The sequence below is a fragment of the Gigantopelta aegis genome, chromosome 6 (genome assembly GCF_016097555.1).
Source record: "Gigantopelta aegis isolate Gae_Host chromosome 6, Gae_host_genome, whole genome shotgun sequence".
In the NCBI taxonomy this organism is placed as follows: Eukaryota; Metazoa; Mollusca; class Gastropoda; order Neomphalida; family Peltospiridae; genus Gigantopelta; species Gigantopelta aegis.
In genome coordinates, this window is record NC_054704.1 from 76358154 (window position 1) to 76381103 (window position 22950).

Genomic DNA, 22950 nt, shown 5'->3' on the forward strand with positions numbered 1-22950 from the left:
TGTCACAAAGCGGGTGAATCAAACATGTCTGGGCAAAGTAAAATTGCTGTAAACAGAACAATGTTCCTGCATTAATGATTGTCATGTGGGAATGCGGTATCCGACGTTTCGTATTATTTAGATTCAACCAAATAGATGGAGATAAACATGTCGTATTTATTTAAACGTTAAAGAGAATAATATTTTTTAAGTTGGCGGACAGATAACTGTGATATTCCACTAATAGTAATAAGCGTAGTGATGGTGACTTCACTACGAGTTTGACATTTTAGTAGGTCCGCCTTGGACATAGGCCTGCCATACAAGACATGTTTATTTCCTGATTACCTCGACTGACACCACCTTCTCCCAGAAATCGTCATCACAGAACAGAATGGCAGACGAGTTATTCAGCAAACGATTGCCTGTTCTGTTCAAGTCAAATGACAGAGAAGACAGGTTTGTAAATGCTGGTTATCTTGTCCCAAAACCAACTCCATGGCCCGTGCTTATAAAACTTAAAGTCTAGACTTTAATAAAGTCCAGATTTTAACGTCATGGCAACGCCATTCAAATAGCATTACTTAAAGTCTGGACTTTAAGTTTTTTAAGCATGGGCCCATAACAGTTTACTGATAACAAGACTCATAGTGTTGTGGCCCCTCACAAAACGTGCTCTCCACACCCCCCCCCCCCCCCCCCCCCCCCCTCCCATAAACCCAACTATAAATCCTAGGTACAAAATGCAACCCATCCAAGTTCATTACTGAATGTAGGGTACCAATGGACCTCCAAGGTGTAGTAGCCGTAACAGATCAATTACCGTATCAGTTTTCAAACATTATTATTACATTTCAAGCTAGCCCAAGTACTCTGACTGTAAGAGAGCTAGACGGACATTTGGACAGTTATACGCTCTCATTACAGTCAGAGACCAACCTATGTATTTTTTTGGCAATTCCTGACAACCAAAAAGTTGGCAAAGATTCCCGCTGTAATATCACACCAATCCTATGTTTGACGTCAAATACCTTTGCATCAATCATTTTCGAGTTAACTGATAAAAAAAAAATCCACATATTAATCACTAATACACATACTACAGAAAGAAATCCGACAGCACCCACATTCAGCTACGCTTCGTGACACTCCGTCGCCATAATTACAAAGCTCGGCGATCTATTTCGAGACGTAGATCACATGATCGCCCACTGGGCGATTCCTCCTTGTGCAGCAGTTACAGGGGCCGTCTCATATCAAGTGACGTTACAGTGAAGTTACACTAATCTAAAACTCGTAAAAGTAACACACACACACACACACACACACAGAGAAACAATATTATATTCAACTTTTCTCCAGGTGAAAAAGTCTTTGATCTACGACTGGTATGCCTGCTTGGCGTGTGCACCACTCTCTGTCTCTTTAGTGTTTGTCGGGCACTTGGTGTGGCTGGCAGTTTTGTAGCTATGTATGAGCCTGTTTTTTTTTAACTTTTCTATATTTTATCTCCACATTTGACAATTGAGTTTTTTTTTGTGTCCAAGGAACGAATCGTCAAACTACATTGGAGACAGACGAATAATTCTTTTTCAGGAGTGACAGTTGCATCAAAAACATCACTTAATGTCTGTGCAGCACTGGGCCCACCTTTGAATTGTGTACAAATTCCTGTTCTACGCAACCGTCCACTTTTATCCTCGAAACGTTCTTTACAGCATGCACATTCCATCGCAGAAACACAAAACGAAACTAATCCATGTTGTAACATAGCTTGGTATGAGACAGCCCCTGTAACTGCTGCACAAGGCGGAATCGCCCAGTGGGCGATCACGTGATCTACGTCTCGAAATAGATCGCCGAGCTTTGTAATTATGGCGACGGAGTGTCACGAAGCGTAGCTGAATGTGGGTGCTGTCGGATTTCTTTCTGTAGTATGTGTATTAGTGATTAATATGTGGATTTTTTTTTTTATCAGTTAACTCGAAAAATGATCAATGTAAAGGTATTTGACGTCAAACATAGGATTGGTGTGGTATTTGAGCGGGAATCTTTGCCAACTTTTTGGTTGTCAGGAATTGCCAAAAAAATACATAGGTTGGTCTCTGACTGTAATGAGAGCGTATAACTGTCCAAATGTCCGTCTAGCTCTCTTACAGTCAGAGTAATCGGGCTAATTTCAAGCCAGATCCTTTAGTGTGTTATGGAAATAATTATGTAACATGTCATGACTCATTGCCCACCCACTGTATCCATGGCTGTATATACAAGTTAAATATACTCAAAGGCAAAGGTTATTGTGACATGGATTGTTTGGAGTAATAAATTTGTGAATGGATTTATGGATGTAAACCAGAGAAAATGTGCATGAAACAGCTCAAAGAAATGCAACCAAGCAGTTGTTGCAGCGATTGCTTGCTTTGTGCAATAAATATGGAATATTTGGGAGAAATGCTGTCCAGTGTTCACCATAAAAGGTTAGACATTCAGTTGTAAATCATTGCCACTCTGTGCAGCCTTCAGAAGGCCAGAAGTCAGAAAAACACTATTAGTTAACTGTTTGATGCTATTTCATCATGCCACACCTCAGTGAAAATGACAGATGATGAGTCATAGGTATGTTTGAATCTGGGACCTCGCAGCGTGATGTCGCATGTCAATTCAACGTCCACAGAAACACCATATGGCACTTACGGCAATGATATCAATAAAACAACCAGGTCAGGGACCGTCGCCGTAGCAGCCGACTACCCGTGACCACCTCTCGCCAAGACACATGAATCCGAACCATGCATCTGAGAAACAGGTTCCACCCAGTAACCCTCACAGCCTGGTCCATTCCTTTCTCCAACGTTTAGTGGCCCCAATGAGATGACGATGCCAGACCTGTAGCAATGCTCAAGGTAGACACACTCGCTACTGACTGTGTGAACTTCGCTCTGGACCACCTCTAGTGATGTGGCTCATTTGCATATATGCAGGTGCGCCCTTTTCATGGACTATTGCTCATTTCCATACCTTCGGACATTTCTCTTTCCATGTTATAACGTTTTATACACGGCAGCAAAAACTTATCATCAATTAACTTTGTTTTTTGTGTTTCACAATAACTTTTGCCTTTTAGTATAAATTGAAACTGCAGGGTTGAAATAAAATGTAAGAGGTTCAAGCCTGGTTCTTATGAAACTTTAAGTCTTGACTTGTTTTGGCAATACCATACACATTGCAAGTGTGTGACATCATTATAGATTAAAGTTTATTAACATGGGTTCTAGAGCCAAATTGGCATCCAGGATGAGTCAAGTTAACTGTTAGGACTAGGAGCCACACACTAGGGTCTCCACAAGTACTTGAGCATGGGCCGAGTCTAGCAAGACTTGAGTCCATTCACAGAACTCGTAGCCTGTGCAAGGAAAAGCACTCTTAATTTATTTTTTAAATTTACACCATTTTGCCATATGTTTCCACTGGTTACATTATATAGAGCTTATGAGCCATGGAGGGAAAACAAGTCAAATCTGTGGAATGCAATTCAATGGCATCATTTGGTATCCATGTTCAATGCTAGAATTAAGATGCATACTGCGCTATTTTACTTTATTCCTTAGTCTCATTATCATCTAGTGTAGGTATCAGGTACTCGTGTCTGGGTCGAGTTTGACCCTTGAATACTTGAATCCAATATTTTGGACTCGTGTATGCCCTACCACATACCTGTGATTAACACTGTTTTGTCCAGGTGTTTCATCCCTCGACTTAGTACATTGCGACCGATTTGGTCGCATAAGTGACCATTGTTTTCATTTGGTGACTAAAACAGGGGCCAAGCTTCCATGTACGCAGGTACACAGCTGCATACCACTGAGATTACCAATATTTTTTTATTTTATTAAAATACATGATCTAAATGCGTGTATGCTCTGTTTTATTTCATCGCCTACCACTTGAAAATTCCAAACTAGTTCCTTGTAAAACATTTCATACTATCTATATAAAAATAGAAGTAGACACAATCTGGCTCCTAAATGGAAAAGTTAACGTAGAGAGCTGTGTGTAAGTACTCGGAAACAGGTGCCCGATTATTTCAATTTGTGTAAAACCATCCTTCCTAACAACTGCATGCATGAATGGTTTTTTATTTTATCACTTATTTATTAGCAACAAAACAAACAAAAAAACGCTTTATAAATTGGCTATTAAACAGACAGTTATGGCTTTACATCTCAATAATTTGGTCACAATGAGGACCCTTTATCTTTTTTGAGTGAAGTCAGGTCGTTTTAGTTTATTACTGTCATTAACAGCTGTTGATGGAGAGTTGTCAATATTCACAAATGCATTTCAAGTTATTTTAATGTAATTAAGCTTAACATTTCAGAAGTTTTGAGGTAAAATATTTTGAAGTTAGCATGTGTGTAGTTAATTTGGACTAGATTATTTTGGGCATCTGTATTTTAAGCACATGTATTACCTCGACAATGATGCAATCTAAAGCCCTGACAATGTTGGGGTAGGGGACCACATGGTACATTAATTCATACCAACCGTCATTCTGTTCATGTGTCAGTAACACAACTTCAAATTCACATGAATGGGCAATGGGTTATGTTGTAAACTGTTTTATTCAAAAATTAAAAGTTGAAAATCACTGGAATTTTATTCACATATTCCAAAAATTCAGTACTATCTCATGGCAAAATCAGTTTATTTAAAATACATTTTGAATGTCTTTGTAGTATAGAACCATATAGTACAGGGGCCTAATTCACAAAGGTCTCTTAGGCTCTGCTAGACAACATAGCATCCTCTTTGCAAAACTTTTAGCATTGCACTGCGAGATCGCAAGTTGCGAGAGTTTAGTGAATTAGGCCCCTGGTATGTTAGGGTTAGGTCATTCACTGGTTACACAGTTATGATTCACATAACTGAACAATTGGTTATCTAGATGTAGGTATAAATTATAAGAACCAACTTCCGGGTACCTAAGATTTTTATATATTGCTCTCTGGGGTCATTCACAATTATTAAATTTATTTTACACGTATACAAGCCTTATCTATAGGTAGCAGGAGGATGGGTATAATACTAACAAATACTTTTAGAACAAACAATAACTGTTAAAAAATATTCCTTACAAAATAAAATAAAATTATGGACACTTTGGAGGGGATGTAGGGCACAAAGAAGGCAAGGGTTAAAAAATGCTATTGTCCGACACCCGGGCAACTGATGATCAAGATCTCACTTGTCCTTGCTAATATAATAAGCTGATAAAATGTTTTGGATGGGCAAGTGGAAGAATATTACGGGCAAGTAAGAATGTAAGAAGTGAGTTTTAAAATACTAAAATGTAAAATGCGCTTATGAAAAAGTTCATATTGTAACAATCTACATGTATAGTGTTTTTGATACACAGTGAGCATAACGCTGTAATCTTGTACTTTTGTGACAAAATTAAATGATGTTAGGCTTCTTGTAACTTATTTCCATAATGAGTGGATATATACTGATGGAAAGAAATAAAGGATCACACAGATAGCAACAAGAAATAATGACTGCATCAAAAATTAATTCACCTTGTCCGAAGTTGACTGGGAACATATAGGCAGCACATTCAGCACTGCAGACATTCAATCCCACTTTACAACTTGGTATGAAATACAGACATTATTACGCTAGTTGTGAATTAAATTTGGTCTACAAAATAATGTGTTCCCTTATTTCTTTCCATCAGTATAGTTGGGGTGTGCGTGTTAATGAGAAAATATTAACTTTTCTATATTCGTGTATTTTTTATATTAAGATATTTAATCTCAATCATATCAGCTACATGTATTATCGGGTTACTTTACAATTTACATTTCCTGGGCTGATTCATAATTTGTATTTATTGTTTTCAGAAGAGGATCTGTTTATCTGCGAATGGAGATTCAGGCTGTGTCTGCACCACTGCAAAGAAAGGTCAGTTTGACCATACATGTATTTCAGTCTATAGGCACCGTAATAAAAACAGGGGAGAGACGTAGCCCAGTGGTAAAGCGCTCACTTGATGCGCGGTCGGTTTGGGATCGATCCCCATCAGTGGGCCCATTGGGCTATTTCTCGCTCCAGCCAGTGCACCATGACTGGCACATCAAAGGCTGTGGTAGGTGCTATCCTTGCTGCCAATCGAAAAGAGTAGCCCATGAAGTGGCGACAGCAGGTTTCCTCCTTCAGTATCTGTGTGGTCCTTAACCATATGTCTGACGCCATATAACCATAAATAAAATGTGTTGAGTGCGTCGTTAAATAAAACATTTCCTTCCTTCATTCATAAAATAAAAACAAAACATAAATGCCCCTACTAGGTCGTTATAGGGTTAAACTCTTTTGAAATTGTACACTGCATTTCAGGTACTTTATCAAATTTTAAACAGCCGTTTTCTTATTATAATCTTCTTTTTTTTAATTTCCAAGATTTTAGGGTACATAATTTTACCCTTCGTGTTCTCTGTGCTTGAAACGTAATTATATATCGGTACAAAATTAAATTTGAAATGAAGAAACCCCTAAAACCTTTCATGTCATTTTATTGATTTCTTTCAGGAGCTGGTTGTACGACTGACAGATGAAAAGGATTTATTTTTCCTGTACACTTTGAGACTTGGTGAAGAGGATTTTCAGACGTATGTAAAAGTTTGATCTTGGCCCATGCTTATGAAACTTTAGTCTATACTCAAACCTCTTATCACATCACATGGATGCAATGTGTATGGCGTTGCCATGATGTTAAAGTCTCATACTCTGGAGTCTTGAGTTTTTATTAGCATGGAGCCAAGATTCAGTTTTCTTCTGGTTATTTGTTGTATTATGGATTAGAAGTTAAAATGCATTTACACGTATTTGCCAGGATGGCAGACTACAATGCACATTTCTAAAATGTATTTCATTCTTAGCCACGAAAGGCGAGTGATCACTCCTACTCTCCTCCACACTGACCTGGAATGTTTTATGAGAGCTGCAAATTGAATTCTTTGCTGTAACGTTTCTAATGCATTTTATTTGAAACTTCATGTGAATTTTCAACTATCACCATTTCAGGAGAGTTATCTTCAGCTCACCTTGTTATGCTCATGGCGAAGACTGTACACCCATTATAATTTTAAATGTTTTTCAATATTTGTTTCCTATAGTTAAAATCTCGTCTACAGAAGGGTTCAAGTTAGACTAACAAACAGGAAGAGGTCAGTTCTTCCTCTAACTAATTCGGGAGGAATGAGATGATTTAGGAAGAATATAAAAGGTTTTTTTAATTTGGCAAATTCAAAGTGGATTTGACCATTTTGTTTAAGTTGCAATGTAATAACATTGGCAGGCTTTCTTGTTTGACCGTAATGCCCACTAGCATATAAAAGTTTTGGGTTTTTTAATTTTGAAAATCCAAAGTCAGTTTGGATTTGACCATTTTGTTTAAGCTGCATTGTAATAACATGGGCGGAATGACCTGTTTGACCTTAGTGCCCACTAGCGTGAACCCTGTTATAAATCCATTTACTACAACAAACACCTGTCACATACAAGAACATTTTGTCTTGTATCTTAAATATATAATACTATTCTGTTGTTGCATTGCTTTAGTTAAGGGGTGTTCTCATTATGCAATTAGTCACATCGACTTGTCACATGTCATCGAACAATACTGTGAGAACGCGTAAATCAGAACAACATTAGTCTTATAAGACAAGTCGTGTTGGAATCATACCGATTAGAACGTGTTCTATTTCTCATGACATATCGTAAGCTCTCAGCCAATCAAATCACATTAAAGTTCAACTGTTCAGTTTTGTCAACTCATGGTTTTTTGTTTGGTTTATAAAATTAACATGTTAAAATCCATCAAACCTATTATTGTCCGGATGTGGTCAATAATTGTTTTGTTACATATCATCAGTGAATTTTTTACTTCATGTTTTATTTATTTTAGTGGAAATTTGTATGCACTTAAATTTTCCGCAAAATATTTTAAAGTGACGAGCTTTGTTTGCAGTCATGGAATCTTATACACACGATTCGAGTCGCTATGGCAAATCACATAATGGAAACGGTCTCTTTTTGATTTTAATGTCTGCAATGAATTTTAAATTTTTTTCAGACTGAAGCTACAGCAGGGTTTGTTGGTTGACGTTGGTGCTTTCCCACAAAAGTTCATTGATCTCCTTGAGTTATGCTTGAAGGAAGAACACAAAGATAATCCTAAGTAGGTTTCAAAAAGCAATACCCTACTTACACATGTACAGACAAATGTATGAAAATACAAAAATTAATTTTTAAGCATTAATGGTTTGTACATGAATATTTTGCTTGAGAAAATATTTGTGTATAATTCATCAAGCTTCTGAAAGGTTAGATATTAGAATTAGCACTGGGTGAAGAGAAAAAATTGTCAGATTATCTATTAAGTTTAAAAATTGTAGAAACCCATTTGTTTCAAAACAACTCCAGCAAGTAAGAAAAAGTCCATGGTCAAAAAACCTGCCATTGTAAAAAAAAAAACCTAAATAGTCCAAGGCAAAAAAGTGACCTCCACGGCATTGGCGATTGCCGTGGGCCATTGTAGGAGTTGCAAAATAAACCAACACTTATTACAAGACATTACTTTTCCAAATTAAAATATGATTTACATGTTGTTTTTAATTGGCAAATTTGGCAAGTGACAGAGCTTGTGCTGAATAGTTAAAATATATTCTAAACATTGCAACTGGTATACTTTTCTTATATTTAGTTGTCAGTAGTGTATCCTGTTTTCAACTGTTTTGTTTTCTCTTCCTAGATTTATTCTCCATCTTGTATCCCAGTGTTCCCTAGCAGGAGAGAAGTCGTCAGCTGTTCTGAATATAATTGAAACTAATCCTTTCAAACATCTGACTCATCTGTCTCTCAAGTTTGTGCCAGGCAGTGATGCAGATATTAAAAAATATTTAGCTGACTGTTTGAAGCAGCTCACGGTAGTTTTTAAACTTAATATTTTTTATTTGTTAGTGGTAGGTGAGGGAAAGAGTAGGGGTTAAAAAAAATTGGGGCTTAATAAAATTTTCTAGTTTAGATATTATTTATAATTCATGTTTATGTTTAACTTGTAATAACTAATTTAAATGTTGAATATTAGTATTCTATAATTAATTCATATGTATTAGTTTATATCTGTCTTTTGATTTTGTCTTCTTGAGAAGATTATTACTTTGTTAATAAATTGTCAAGATAGGCTTCTTAATGGTTGAGAAGACTGTTTTTGTTAATAAATTGTCAAGATAGGCTTCTTAATGGTTGAGAAGACCGTTTTTGTTAATAGATTGTCAAGATAGGCTTCTTAATGTTTGAGAAGACTCAAGATAGGCTTCTTAATGGTTGAGAAGACCGTTTTTGTTAATAGATTGTCAAGATAGGCTTCTTAATGGTTGAGAAGACTGTTTTTGTGAAATAAAAAGATGAGATATAGGTATTACTTTTCTGGCAATGGCAGAAGTATTAACAGCGTCAACTTTTGGGTTTAGTTCCACGCTAAAGTTTTACATTTATTTCCATTTCTCACAAACCAATAATTCTTGATTAATAAAACTTGGTTTGTAGTTGCACCTATGCATATAGAACAAAAGTTAAATAAAAAAATTAATTTAAATTTTTTAATTAATGTTTTTCATCATTTATTTGGGGGTTTTTAATTATTATTTTATATGCATTAAGACAAACGTCCACAGGTGCAACTATAAACCAAGTCAGCAACATGAAATAAGTTTATGATAGGCGAGACATTTAATTCTACAGAATTCTTGTTTAATATTTTGTTGTTTTATTTTAGGAAACAAACATGCTCCTGCAGCAGAGGCTGGAACATACCAACACAGATCTTAGTCAAAAGTTACAACATACTCAAGAGGTAACAATTTAACACAAATATGTTAGTATCTGTGAAAAGTAAAATTGTTGTATAAGAGTTGAAAACTTAATCACTTGGAAATAAGGCTATTTTTGTGTTGTGACTTTGTCACATATTTCAGTCGAAAAAGTCAAATCACATTTTGATGATATAAAGCAGATAATTTGGCCAGTATTGTCAAGTTTGATGGGATGGGGATATGATAATAATATATTTATAAAGAGCTTAACACATGAGTATGGGAATGAAATATTCACTGCATATTATTAAACTTGATTAATCAACTCCCTTATATTGTTAATATTGTCTGACATACAATCAGATAAGTTCAGATTTAATGCAGAACGTTTAGTTTACTAAATAAATAAAAACAAAATTTAAATTTACAAAATAATAATATACAGTGTTCGAGATTAACGGTATCCCGATATCCCAGGGATACCAGAATTTATTTTTGGATACCAGACTTCAAGAACCCAGTATCCCACCGGGATGCCATATAATGTTGTTGGGGTTTTATAATCCTGCGTTTTTTGTTTTCACTAAAACGATGTAAGTCATCATTGACTGGTAAGTTAAGTAAAAGTATTTTCGAGCTAGTACCCAGTCTAATGCTATGCCATAACAATATCCCACCCCCCAACTTGTACCCAGTCTAATGCTACACTGGGACAATAGCAGCGTAGCAATAGACTGGGAACCGCTAAGTCGCTATTGTTTTTGTTGGATGTTTTCTCACTTGGTATTGATTCCACATCTGCAAAAAATTGATACAGGTAGGTTTATCATTAGTAATGTCAGAAACACTTATAGATTACTGCTAAATATTAATTGATGTCAATATTACTCAAAAATAGATGAAGCCAATCTTTTTGCCGATTCTGTTTGATTGCGAATATCACAAATGCCGCGATTTTGATTGCGGCGTAGCATTAGACTGGGAACAAGTACATTTTCGTCCAAGTTTGTTATGATGTTATCTATGAATTTCATTTAAATGGGATACTGAATTCTCAGGTGGGATACCAGATTTGGAAATGTTAGTATTCAACTGGAATACTGCCCAAATTGTTTAATCTCGAACACTGATATAATGTGCTGTTTTAGTTTGTGATGTTAAAGAGACAGAAGAACACTGACATTTTGTTCTTTCATAACAGATATTTAAAAAATTAAACAATTGTTTTAATTAATATCATATATGGTAATTTACGCTGTGGAGATTATGCACATGGTATTTGTGTTTACTTGCATTTCATCTGTATATGTCTTTATTTTTAAGTCACTGGCTGCCAGGACAGCGGAGCTTGAGAATCTCAAATCGGAATGGACGTCTCGTATAGCAGATATTTGTTCTCGCGACATAAGGAGGAGATAACTGCAGAGAAAGAAAGATCTATGCAAGTCAGTGAAGCACAAAAGTTATTTCTATCTTTAAAGTTTGTCTGTTTTGTTTAACAACACCACTAGCGCACATTGATGTATTAATCATCAGTTATAGGATGTTAGACATTTGGTCTTTGTGACACATAGTCAGAGGAAAACCTGCTACATTTTTCTTTTGGCATTAACCTTTAGACTACTGGATTAATTTTTAACAAAAACCACATTGAGTGGGTACAAGTTTATAATTTTTACTCACATATATTCACTTAAATGTTTCATAAATACATGAAATAAAGTTCATATATGAATCGGTAAGTATTATTTTCGTGTCTTTTTTTGTAATTTTTATTATTTTAGATCGGCTAATGGTGATTAAAATTAGGCAAAAAATCGAAAAAGTTGCGTTTACTTACGGGCATTTGTGGCCAGCTGTCCAGTATTTATGTCCATTATTCCCGATAACAGTGGTTTTCTGACCAGAATTTTTTTAAAAACCCGAACTACGATTCATATTGCAATATTTGGTAATTTTCGTTGTTGGTAAAACGATCAAAGTTATTATCAAATTAGCTGTTACAATCAGCTATCGATCCCTGAAAATTACCGCGACGTGCCGCCATTGTTGTCAAGCGAAAATACTTGCCGAAAACCACTTTTTGAACTCAAAATTTCAAGGTATTTTCAATTGAAAAAATCAAAACAAAAACCACCATTTTGAAAACAAATATTTTTCTTTAATTACATTTCCGTTTCCGGTGAGTGTCGTCTGCAAAACGGCGGGAAATATGAATTGGGGAATGCACTGTATACAGTGTACAGTATATCGACTGACGTGACGTCGGGCGAGATATCTCGCCTGCAGTAGTCAGAAGGTTAAGGGATCAATTATATACACCTTCCCACAGACAGGACAGCATATACCACAGCATTTGATATACTAGTCACAGAGCATTGGCTGAGACAAGAGAAACACTCCAGTCAAATAATAGGCCTACTGAGGGGATTCAATCTTGCAACCCATGCACCTCGGCTGACTTCTCTACTAATTGAGTTGGATCCTGGAACTGACAAGGCACAAAATCATAGATCTGCTATTGAAATAAAAAAATCTTTTACTTGTCAGTATATTGTAAAAGATATATTTTTTAATTGGGGGAGTATACATGTAGTTGAGTTATTGCTATAATGTCAGATCCGCAAAAAGCTACATTTAATTAATATGCTCTTTGTAAATCAATTGTGTGTACAGTTAGCACACAGTTGATGATTGTTTATCTAAGTAGAAAGTCATACTTTATATATTGCAGGTCCAGAATAGTTTACAGGAAAGATATGAACGAGAGAAAAGAGAATTGGAGCAGGCCAGTACTAAACTAGTCCATCAGATGGAGTCGAAGATACACGACTTGGATAGAAACAACAAAGTTGGTTATTTGTAAAGTATACAACATAAAACATTGGAAACACACCAGTCAAATTTGTGGTGGTAAAAAGGATATGAGAAGAAAAGAGAATACATATATAGTCTTTCCCATCCTCGATTAACATTGTTTTTTTGTAAAATAATTTCAGTTTAATTTGCCATACCCCTCTATATCAAAAGCTCTAAAGACTAACTCTAACCTTAATCCTAAAAGTAACCCTAACCACTTAAAGGGGGGTACGGGTCGCACTCATGCCTATTTCTCTACAATATTTCATGGATAAAACTATTTTGTTTTCAATAATAAATCAATCAATATTTCTGTACAGGATTTGATGGACAAGAATTACAAATCGGAATCAACGGTGCGCGAACTGCGATCGAAGCTGTCAGGGTTGGAGGAGGACCACATGCGGATGAAGCAGGACATCCAGACTCTGCGTAAACAGAACGCGGGCCTGGACAGTGAGTACCACGAGCAGGAGAAGCTGATCAACCAGCTGCGCACCCGGATAGCGGTGCTCGAGCAGGAGGTCAAGGACAAGGAGCATGTTCTCGCCAAGTCATCCGACCTGTTGCATGCAGAGCAGGACCAGAAGGTGAGGTTGGGTCAGGTCAGCAGGGTCGGCATAGTTCACTGTTATGTTGATAATCTGATAATATTGTAGGGGCAGGATTTATCTCAGTCGGTTGAGTGCTCGCTTGAGGTGTTTACGTTGCATGCAGAGCAGAGCAGGACCAGAAGGTGAGGGTGGGTTAGGTTGTGTCAACAGGGTCAACGTAGTTCACTGTAATGTTGATAATCTGATGATATTGTCGGGGTGAGATATAGCTCAGTTGGTTGAGTGCTTGCTTGAGGTGCTTATGTCGCCTGTTGCATGCAGAGCAGGACCAGAAGGTGAGGGTGGGTTAGGTTGTGTCAACAGGGTCAGCATAGTTCACTGTGATGTTGATAATCTGATAATATTGTTGGGGTGAGATATAGCTCAGTCGGTTGAGTGCTCGCTTGAGATGCTTACGTTGCCTGTTCATGCAGAGCAGTATCATAAGGTGAGGTCAGGGAAAAAGAGTACGTAGTTCACTGTGATGTTGAAAATCTGATAATATTGTGTGTGTGAGATTTAGCTCAGTCAGTTGAGTGCTGGCTTGAGGACCACCTCGGCGGGTCCATTCAACAGATTGGGATTTTTTTCATTCCAACCAGTGCACGACAACTGGTCAAAGGCTGGTATGTGCTTTCCAGTCGGTGGGAAGTGCATATAAAAGATCCCTTGTTGCATTAGGAAAAATGTAGCAGGTTTCCTCTGATAACTATGTGTCAGAATTACCAAATGTTTGACTGTAGTGAACAAACAAACTTTAATAATATTGTAAATAGGAGGAGCAAAAAAAAAGTGTTTTGTTTAATGACATCACTAGAGTTATCGGCTATTGGATGTCAAACATTTGGTAATTTTTACAGTCTTAGTGAGGAAACCCACTACATTTTTTCATTAGTAGCAAAGGATCTTTTATATGCACCATCCCACAGACAGGATAGCACATACCACAGCCTTTGATATACCAATTGTGGTGCATTGGCTGGAACGAGAAATAGCCCAATGGACCTACAGATGGGGGGGATCGATCCTAGACCGGCTACATCTCGCCCCAAAATGTGATCAAGGTCTCTGCTTATAAAACTTTATAGGTGTGAACTTCCACAAAGTTGAGACTTAACATCATGGTGATGCACACTGCACACAGCTCCTTTACTAAAGTCAGGGTTTTAAAACGTTTATAAGCAAGAGTGGAGGATTGCAATAAGACATTGTATGGGAGGTGACTCGTCTATGGTGGATCTTAAACTTTTTCTCCCCATGCCCCTCTTTCAACTAACTAATCCCTTTACCTGTTGCCATCTTTCCTTTTTTGCTTTGTTAGTCCTTCGATAAGCTTCATATTCATTTACTAGCATCTTTCACTCTAGAATGAAACACTACCAACCTCGGTGGTGTAGTGGTTAAGCCATCAGACTTGAGGCTGGTAGGTACAGGGTTCGCATCCTGGTACAGGCTCCCACGCATAGCAAGTTTAATGACTCAGTGGGTAGGTATAAGGCCACTACATCGACTTCTCTCTCGTCAACCACTAACAACTAACTCACTGTCCTGGCAGACAGCCCAAGTAGCTGAGCTGAGGTGTACTGTGTTAAATAGCTTGATATTCCACATTCAGAATTCGTAGAGTCAATTTTTTGCTGTGCTACCATTCACTCTTCATGAAAAGTATACCAGATGTCTGGTTCTTCATATACATACTTTAATAATAAATGAACCTACAAGAACACCTCCCATCCCGGATTTGGTCACCCGGGATGGGTGTGCCTGAACCTTAAGTGGACAGGGGCACGTTAAAAGAGTACCTGTACCTACAAGAACACATGTCACCTGAGGTATATAAATTATATATGAATTTGTCTTCAGCATTATTTAAAAATTAAATTATTAACTTTTATGATATTTTTTAATTCTTATAGTTTCCGTGACTCTCATTGTTATGATAAAGTGTTTTACTTTGAAATGGTATTTGTTTTTGTAGAATAAATATAAAGAAGATCTGGACAGGAAAAATAAAGATCTTGCTAGGCTGGAATCCAAGGTGAAGGCAATGTCAGAAGAGCTGGTGAAGGGCAATGAAATTATCAAAAAACTTCAAGGAGAAATTAAAAATTATCATGCTAAGGTACGTAAGTTATGTGACCTACTTTTCTTAGCTCAGTTTTTCTTTTGGTGTTGTATGTTATTCTGGGTATATCTTGAAAACTAATCATTCAAAAGAAACATAATGATATATGTGTTATTGATGCAGTTTTGTTTAAATTGTTTCTTTTTTTTGCAAAACATTCAGTGGATTCAATTGGAAATAATCTTGCACTAAATGTAAATGGTCATTTTCCCAGTGATTCTGATTTTCTGTCTGAAATTGTTCAGATGGACATGTGAAAGCAATTTTAAAAGGCAAATTTCTGCTGTGATACCTTTAAAACGTACAGCATTATTTTATTTTGTGTTTCGAGGTTGATTTGGAGTCACAAAGTTCTTAAAATAGAACAAATTTGTTTTATTATTTTTATGAAAATAAGTTCGAGGACTAATCTCAGAATATTAATTTTCAGGTCAAACTGAGAAACCAGATAGCAACAGAACAAGAAAAGTTGTTAAGTGAAAAGGATCAAGAATTGGAGAAGTTACGTCAGGAGCTTGCAACCATCAAGGACAGTTACAGACAAAACGAAGATGAGGTACAGGACTATTAAAAAAAAATAACTCCACCTTTGATTTGTTATTCTTGTGCAACTAAATTGAATATATTTAATTCTTGTGTTTTTGCTGTTTGATAAAGCGATTTTGACCTCTGTATATAAAATCCAGTCAGGCCAAAGATAGCACTGGTCCAAATATGCCAACAGTTAATCACATGGTTAAAATCTTCCCATGAAACATGAGCATCCTGTTTCAGTCACGTAGTTGGCTACTTCCTTGTTTCTCCTTCACTGTAATGTGGCTTAGCCCTCTACATTGTGGCCGATTTGGTCGCATATGTGACCATGTTGTTTGTATTTGCCGCGTAAAACATTGCATACTATCAATTTAAAAATAGAACTAGGCGCCATCTGGCTCTTAGATGGAAAAGTTAACATAGAGGCTGACACACACTTATGGTGTTTGAAGAGCATGTTTTTATTTTTGTAATTAAATCACAAATGTGTGAAAATACAAATCTGCAAATATGGTGATTTATGTTATGCATGCAAATTGTAAGCCATTAAAATAAAGTATTTTATGGTGACATGTTTTCTAAAAGTACATTTCTGTTACTTCTGCCAAGGGGACAGTTATATACAGCAAAACAATGCTAATAAAAATCATCTGTGAATTTGTTATTAATACTCTTGTGAATATGTTGGTTTACTACTTATTATATATTTTTGTTAGAACAAGAAGCTGAAGGACAGTCTCGAGAGTACAACAAACAAACTGGAGGAATGTCGTCAGTTACTCAAGACTAATGAAAATGGTAAGACTGTTAGATATTCACCTACAAAATTGTTTTTAAAAAGTGTAATCACTAAACATAATAGGTGGCGGGATTTAGCTCAGTCAGTTGAGTGCTCACTAGAGGTGCTTGTGTCGCAGGATCGAATCACCTCTGTGGATCCATTCAGCAGATTGGTTTTTTTCTCGTTCCAACCAGTGCACCACAACTGGAAAAAGGCCGTTGTATGTGCTTTTCTGTCTGTGGGAAAGTGCATATAAAAGATCCCTTGCTGCATTAGGAAAAATGTAGCAGGTTTCCTCTGACGATTACGAGTCAGAATTACCAAATGTTAATAGCCGATGATTAATTAATCAATGTGCTCCAGTGGTGTCGTTAACAAAACAAACTTTAAACATAATGGGCCGAATTTACGAAGCCTGTTTTTTTTAAACGCAAGTGTTTAAGCAAATGTATGTAGTTACATGCGTGTAAGTCTGAAATTGGCTTCATAAATTTGGCCCAATATTTCTTAAGCTTTGAAAAGACCTGTTCTGTTTTCAGGGTAGTGAGCACTCAAGTTCAGTTTGGTATATATAATATTGATTTTAGCAAAGTACCTGCCTTCCTAAAAATGCTATGGGACTTGTTTGTGAATGAGCCCATAATTGGGTGTAATGATGAAAATATGTTAAAATTAATGAAGGAATGGCTAACGTCATTACAAAGTCTCCAAACTTTTAACTACATATTTTTAATGGCAAGACCATTAAAGCTTTGATTCTAGACATCAAAGTTTAATAAGCATAGGGCCAGCGGTTAATTTTGCAACTTTTTGAAACATTGCAAATATAGTGAAACCTATCTAAGCTGGATCATGTCAGGGAACTAATATATATCCAATTTAGACAGGATCGAGTGTTTAGAGGGTCACGTTATAGAATTTAGAAAACTTGGGACCTTGAAATTTGGCCGGTTTTGACAGGATTCGGGTTTGTTCTTTATTCAGGGTCACTGTAAGACTAAACCTCAGTCAGTACTACTGAAGATTTAGAGGATATTGTTGAGTAGGATGGTTTAGAGGATATTGCTGAGACGCCTGGTTTAGAGGATATTGTTGAGATGGATGGTTTAGAGGATATAGTTGAGACTGATGGTTTAGAGGACATCGTTGAGACGGATGGTTTAGAGGACATAGTTGAGTAGGATGGTTTAGAGGATATCGTTGAGTAGGATGGTTTAGAGGATATCGTTGAGACGGATGGTTTAGAGGATATCATTGAGTACAGAGATGGGAATTCTCCTCGGATCAGCTGTTTTCCTCTCATGGAACATTGCGTTTCCTCGCATGTCAGATGGCACAGATTTTAACCTAGGATTTCAAGAATTTCTGGAACCTCTAGATTTCCTCTTTTTTACAGTTCACCAATTCCCACCCCTGTGAGTAGGATGGTTTAGAGGATATCATTGAGTAGGATGGTTGGTATTTTATTTGTCTTACTTCATATAACTTATGAATCATGCCTCAGTGATAAAAAGTTATATTACATATTTTATTCTTTCAGTTATTCAGTGGCTCAATAAACAGATAAATGAACAACAACTGTCTCATCACAGATTGGGAGCATTTGAAATGCCATCAGCTACTTCCAATATGAGACCATCTTCAGCTGGCATGGTAATATCATTTTGTTGGCATTGAAAGCCATACAAACTTGTTTTCCTTTCAAGTTTGAATGGTGTCAAAGATTAATTTTATCTGTAGTGATCACCAGAAAGTAAACAATGAAATCGGTGTCAAAATAACACAAAATAGAATTAAAAGTTACTATCGTTAACAAGTTTGTAGTACAAGGTTTAGAGATTTCATTTTCTATCATGGGTAAAATATTTCAATATTTAAAACTATCGATAGCCTAGAATACATAGGAAAAATTATTTTAGTTTTGATGTTATTTTACCTAGTAATTTTACGTAATAGCATAAATTCATTTTATACCTTTGATTGCAATTAATGTATTTTAAATGTTCTCTTTCAATATTTTCAGCACAATTTTAGTACATCAAGTTACGGGTCTGCATCACACCTTCCCAGTCAGCCTATGACAAACCCAGGTATAGCGATGCCTCGTCCTTACCCAAATGCTCACCGACAACCACAGGTAGATCAAAATGTTTCAGTTATTTATTAATATAGAAAGAAATGTTTTATTTAACGATGCACTCAACACATTTTATTTATGGTTATATGTCAGACATATGGTTAAGGACCACACAGATATTGAAAGAGGAAACCCGCTGTCGCCACTTCATGAGCAGCAAGGGATCTTTTATATGCACCATCCCACAGACAGGGTAGTACATACCACAGCCTTTGATATACCAATCATGGTGTACTGTCTGGAACAAGAAATAGCCCAATGGGCCCACCGATGGGGATCAACTGTGCATTGAGCGAGCGCTTTACCAGTGGGCTACGTCCCGCCCCTTTATTATTAATATGGTCGGTTAAGTTTTCAGATACAAATATCAATACATTTCAGTATTCAGTTGATATATTATGTTTATTTTGGAGACAATTTGTTATTCTTTTTTTCTTTTATTCCTTTTTTTTTTCACAAGCTACACCAGTAGTCCAGTCTGTAAAATGAAATGAGCTGTCTTTTCCAGTTCCCCTCTGTCACCATAGAACCAGCCTCGGTGGTGTCGTGGTTAGGCCATCGGTCTACAGGCTGGTAGGTACTGGGTTCGGATCCCAGTCGAGGCATGGGATCTTTAATCCAGATACCGACTCCAAACCCTGAGTGAGTGCTCCGCAAGGCTCAGTGGGTAGGTGTAAACCACTTGCACCGACCAGTGATCCATAACTGGTGCAACAAAGGCCATGGTTTGTGCTATCCTGCCTGTGGGAAGCGCAAATAAAAGATCCCTTGCTGCCTGTCGTAAAAGAGTAGCCTATGTGGTGACAGCGGGTTTTCTCTAAGAAACAGTGTCAGAATGACCATATATTTGATGTCCAATAGCCGATGATAAGATAAAAAATCAGTGTGCTCTAGTGGTGTCGTTAAATAAAACAAACTTTAGTTTACTTTACTGTCACCATAGAGATTGGTTTGTATGGTTGTTTCAATAGGCCACTCAGATTGTCTTAGACCGTGATAGGTTGGGAACTGCAGTAGGATGTGTTCCGTTGTTTGGTCTTCAAGTCCACAGCTGCAAGTTATACAGGTGCAATACAACCCTGGTAACCCTACAAAGACTCATCTGTATTTGTTTATTATTCAGGTGCAATACAACCCTGGTAACCCTAGAAAAACTCATCTGTATTTGTTTATTATTCAGGTGCAATACAAACCTGGTAACCCTAGAAAAACTCATCTGTATTTGTTTATTATACAGGTCAATACAACCTTGGTAATCCCAGAAAGACTCATCTGTATTTGTTTATTATACAGGTGCAATACAACCCTGATAACCCAAAAAGAGTCATCTGTATTTGTTTATTATTCAGGTGCAATACAACCCGGGTAACCCTAGAAAAACTCATCTGCCTGTACCGGTCAGCCGTGTCGGTCCTCCGCCACCCATTCCAGAAGAAATCAGACCTACAAGTAACCATAGTAACCATTCATCACCAGGATCAACCCATTCAGCAGATAAAGAAAAGTAAAAAAAAATTCGTAATTATTGTGTTGATCAGAAGAAGAAAATAATATTAAATAGTGTAAAATTTTAATGTAGTTGCTTTGTGAAACAGAAATCTATTCATCAATTCAAAAATCTGTTGTAAAATCAGCCAGGTAATTTATTATGTCCACACAATCAGTTTGGAATTGTCTTAATTTGACACAAAAGCTGTTTACTGTTATTTCACCATGGACTTTACATGAGATTCAAATATCAAGTACAGTGAAACCTCTCAAGACCAGACCCTCTATAAACCTGAATTCCCTCAAAACTGGATGTTTTACAGCCCTTTTTAAAAACCAGTACAGAACTTAACCTATTTAAAGCGGATCCTCTTAAAACCAGACATTTTTCATGGTCCACTTTAAAGGGTTTCACTGTACTATAAAATGCTGCCATTATGATTTTCTTTTCATACATTAACACCTAAAGTTTTTCTCATTTCATACATTTAATAATGGTATCTAAATAGGGTGTGATTGTCAGCAAGTATCAGTTAATTGTCTTTACAGTTTTTGTTTGCTGTTTAAAAATCAGTTGCAGAAGTATCACAATTAAATTTTCCTTGACAGTTCTTTAAAACATTAACTATTTTTAATTTTAAGATGTTTTATACAGAAAACAATCTACCATATATTTTTTCATAAATGATTGCATAATCAAACTGTTTAATAAGTTTATGTAGCGTAAAACAACTGCTCTCTCAATTTCAGTGATCCTCCAGTGGACCCCAAGTATTTCCAGAAACGAGAAGACGCAATTCCAGTGCGAGGCTTGATGAACCGAAGTAATTCTCCAGTGATGACTTCAGCTCCCCAAACCACTGTGGTTACCAATAGCTCAACTCGAATCAGTCAGCAGATGATAGTTCCCCGACACACCCAGCCTCCACTTGCCTCTGCTTATTTCCCGGGCCAGAGCAAAGCATCTTGAAACCTATTTCAACTGAAATCAAACATGCAGTGCAATTTCAGTGAAACTGTTAATATTTATTTGTTGGGGACAGTGGACAGAACACACGAAAGATATTTAGCATATGCTCAAGTGGTGTTGAAGCCTGTTACAGTCGGTTGCAGGTGCAGATCCAGGAGGTGTACACCCCTCTTCAGAACTTCAAAGTTCCATGGAAATTCTCTATATAATGCATGTACTTTGGAATACCATAGATTTTCTTTTTGGAGGTTGCACCCCTCCCTAGAAAATTGCTACATCAACTCTTGAATGTTAATCTAGTCTTGGGGACTGGTGGAGGGACAAGGAGGACCCTATGCTACGTTCACTGTTGCACATTGTGTGACTACGTTCACTGTGAAAATATGTTTTCACAACAGATGACATAGTCTGTGACAGTGATTGCTCTAAGTATAAAGTTGTTTGCAACAAGAGGGTATTTATATTTATCAGTCTTCAGTGCACCAAATATCTATCCAGAGACATTTGAAACCTGTGTGAAAAGTGGAATTCTTCATCGCAAAACATCTCAAGTATTGTAATCCACGGACAAATTCATTAGTTTAAAAATAGAAATGCTTGAGGATTTCTTTGCATGTTAATCACTGAATATGTACATGAGGTTACATACTATATAAAATTATACTAACAGACATAACTGTGGGAGGTATAGTGCTCTCCTTTGACAATGGTGCTACCACAAATATTTATGGCAGTTCTCTAGGGCCTCAAAATATTATTGTGGCATGAGTACTCTCCCTTGACTTGCCACAAAATATGAATTTTGTATGATGTAGAGATCTCTGTATTGAAATTGATATATGACTGGTATGGGGCAAATATCTCTATAATGAAACTCGTGTTGCCAAACTTGATGGTAATGTTAAGTACAGTTCTCTCCATTGTGAATGATGCAGCCAAACTAGACCAATAGGAATTGGTATTGATAATAAAATTATATAGATGATGCTTATTGTAGATGTAGTGAATGAAACCAGCATGCTGCAGGAAAAAAAAAATTACTCTGTGCATGTGTGTGTTTGAATATGTGAATGAGTATTTGTACAGGGTTACACATATATAAAATATTAAATATGCTAATATGTTGTTGTTTTTTTGGTTGTTTTTTCAACCTGTTGATGCAGAGAAATTGAAGCCTTTATATAAGATTGTTTGTAAATTTATTGATGTATAACAGTCACAAATTTTATCAAATCACTTCACTATGCGAGAGGCTTTAACATCCAGAGGCCATTTCAGGAGGGCAAGCAATCAGAGTTGCTCCCTAGACAGGTTTTTATCCCCAACATGGCATGAATGATAGAAGATGATGGTACCAGTGAAATTGTGAGCCCTTGACCTGAATATGCCATAGTTAAGAATTTTTGATAGTGGTTGCCATGGAGAGAGTATCTTTGCATGCCAAGGGTTCTATTTCATGCTGATAATCCAGTCCTCATAAAATACTGACAGTCTAGTTCTATTCCATCATACTGATACTCCATATATATGGAATATTGGTATTGCTTAGATGTGTAGAGACCTGCAGCCCTCAAAAGTCGCATCATCTTGCTATGGCAAGTCGGTACAGATA

At 36.7% G+C, this 22950-nt stretch overlaps 1 protein-coding gene across 1 annotated transcript; it reads left to right on the forward strand.

Annotated features, from left to right (window-relative positions):
* The first annotated feature begins 23 nt into the window (after positions 1–23).
* LOC121374853 (spindle assembly abnormal protein 6 homolog) lies at positions 24–22453 on the forward strand. Its single transcript, XM_041501961.1, is given in 17 exon segments — positions 24–438; positions 5880–5940; positions 6565–6644; positions 8111–8215; positions 8789–8963; positions 9815–9892; positions 11175–11240; positions 11243–11296; positions 12586–12702; positions 13031–13300; positions 15282–15425; positions 15859–15984; positions 16679–16760; positions 18284–18396; positions 18767–18880; positions 20230–20384; positions 21119–22453. Coding segments are annotated over 17 exon segments (2025 nt in total). The 5' UTR covers positions 24–373; the 3' UTR covers positions 21339–22453.
* Positions 22454–22950: the final 497 nt, after the last annotated feature.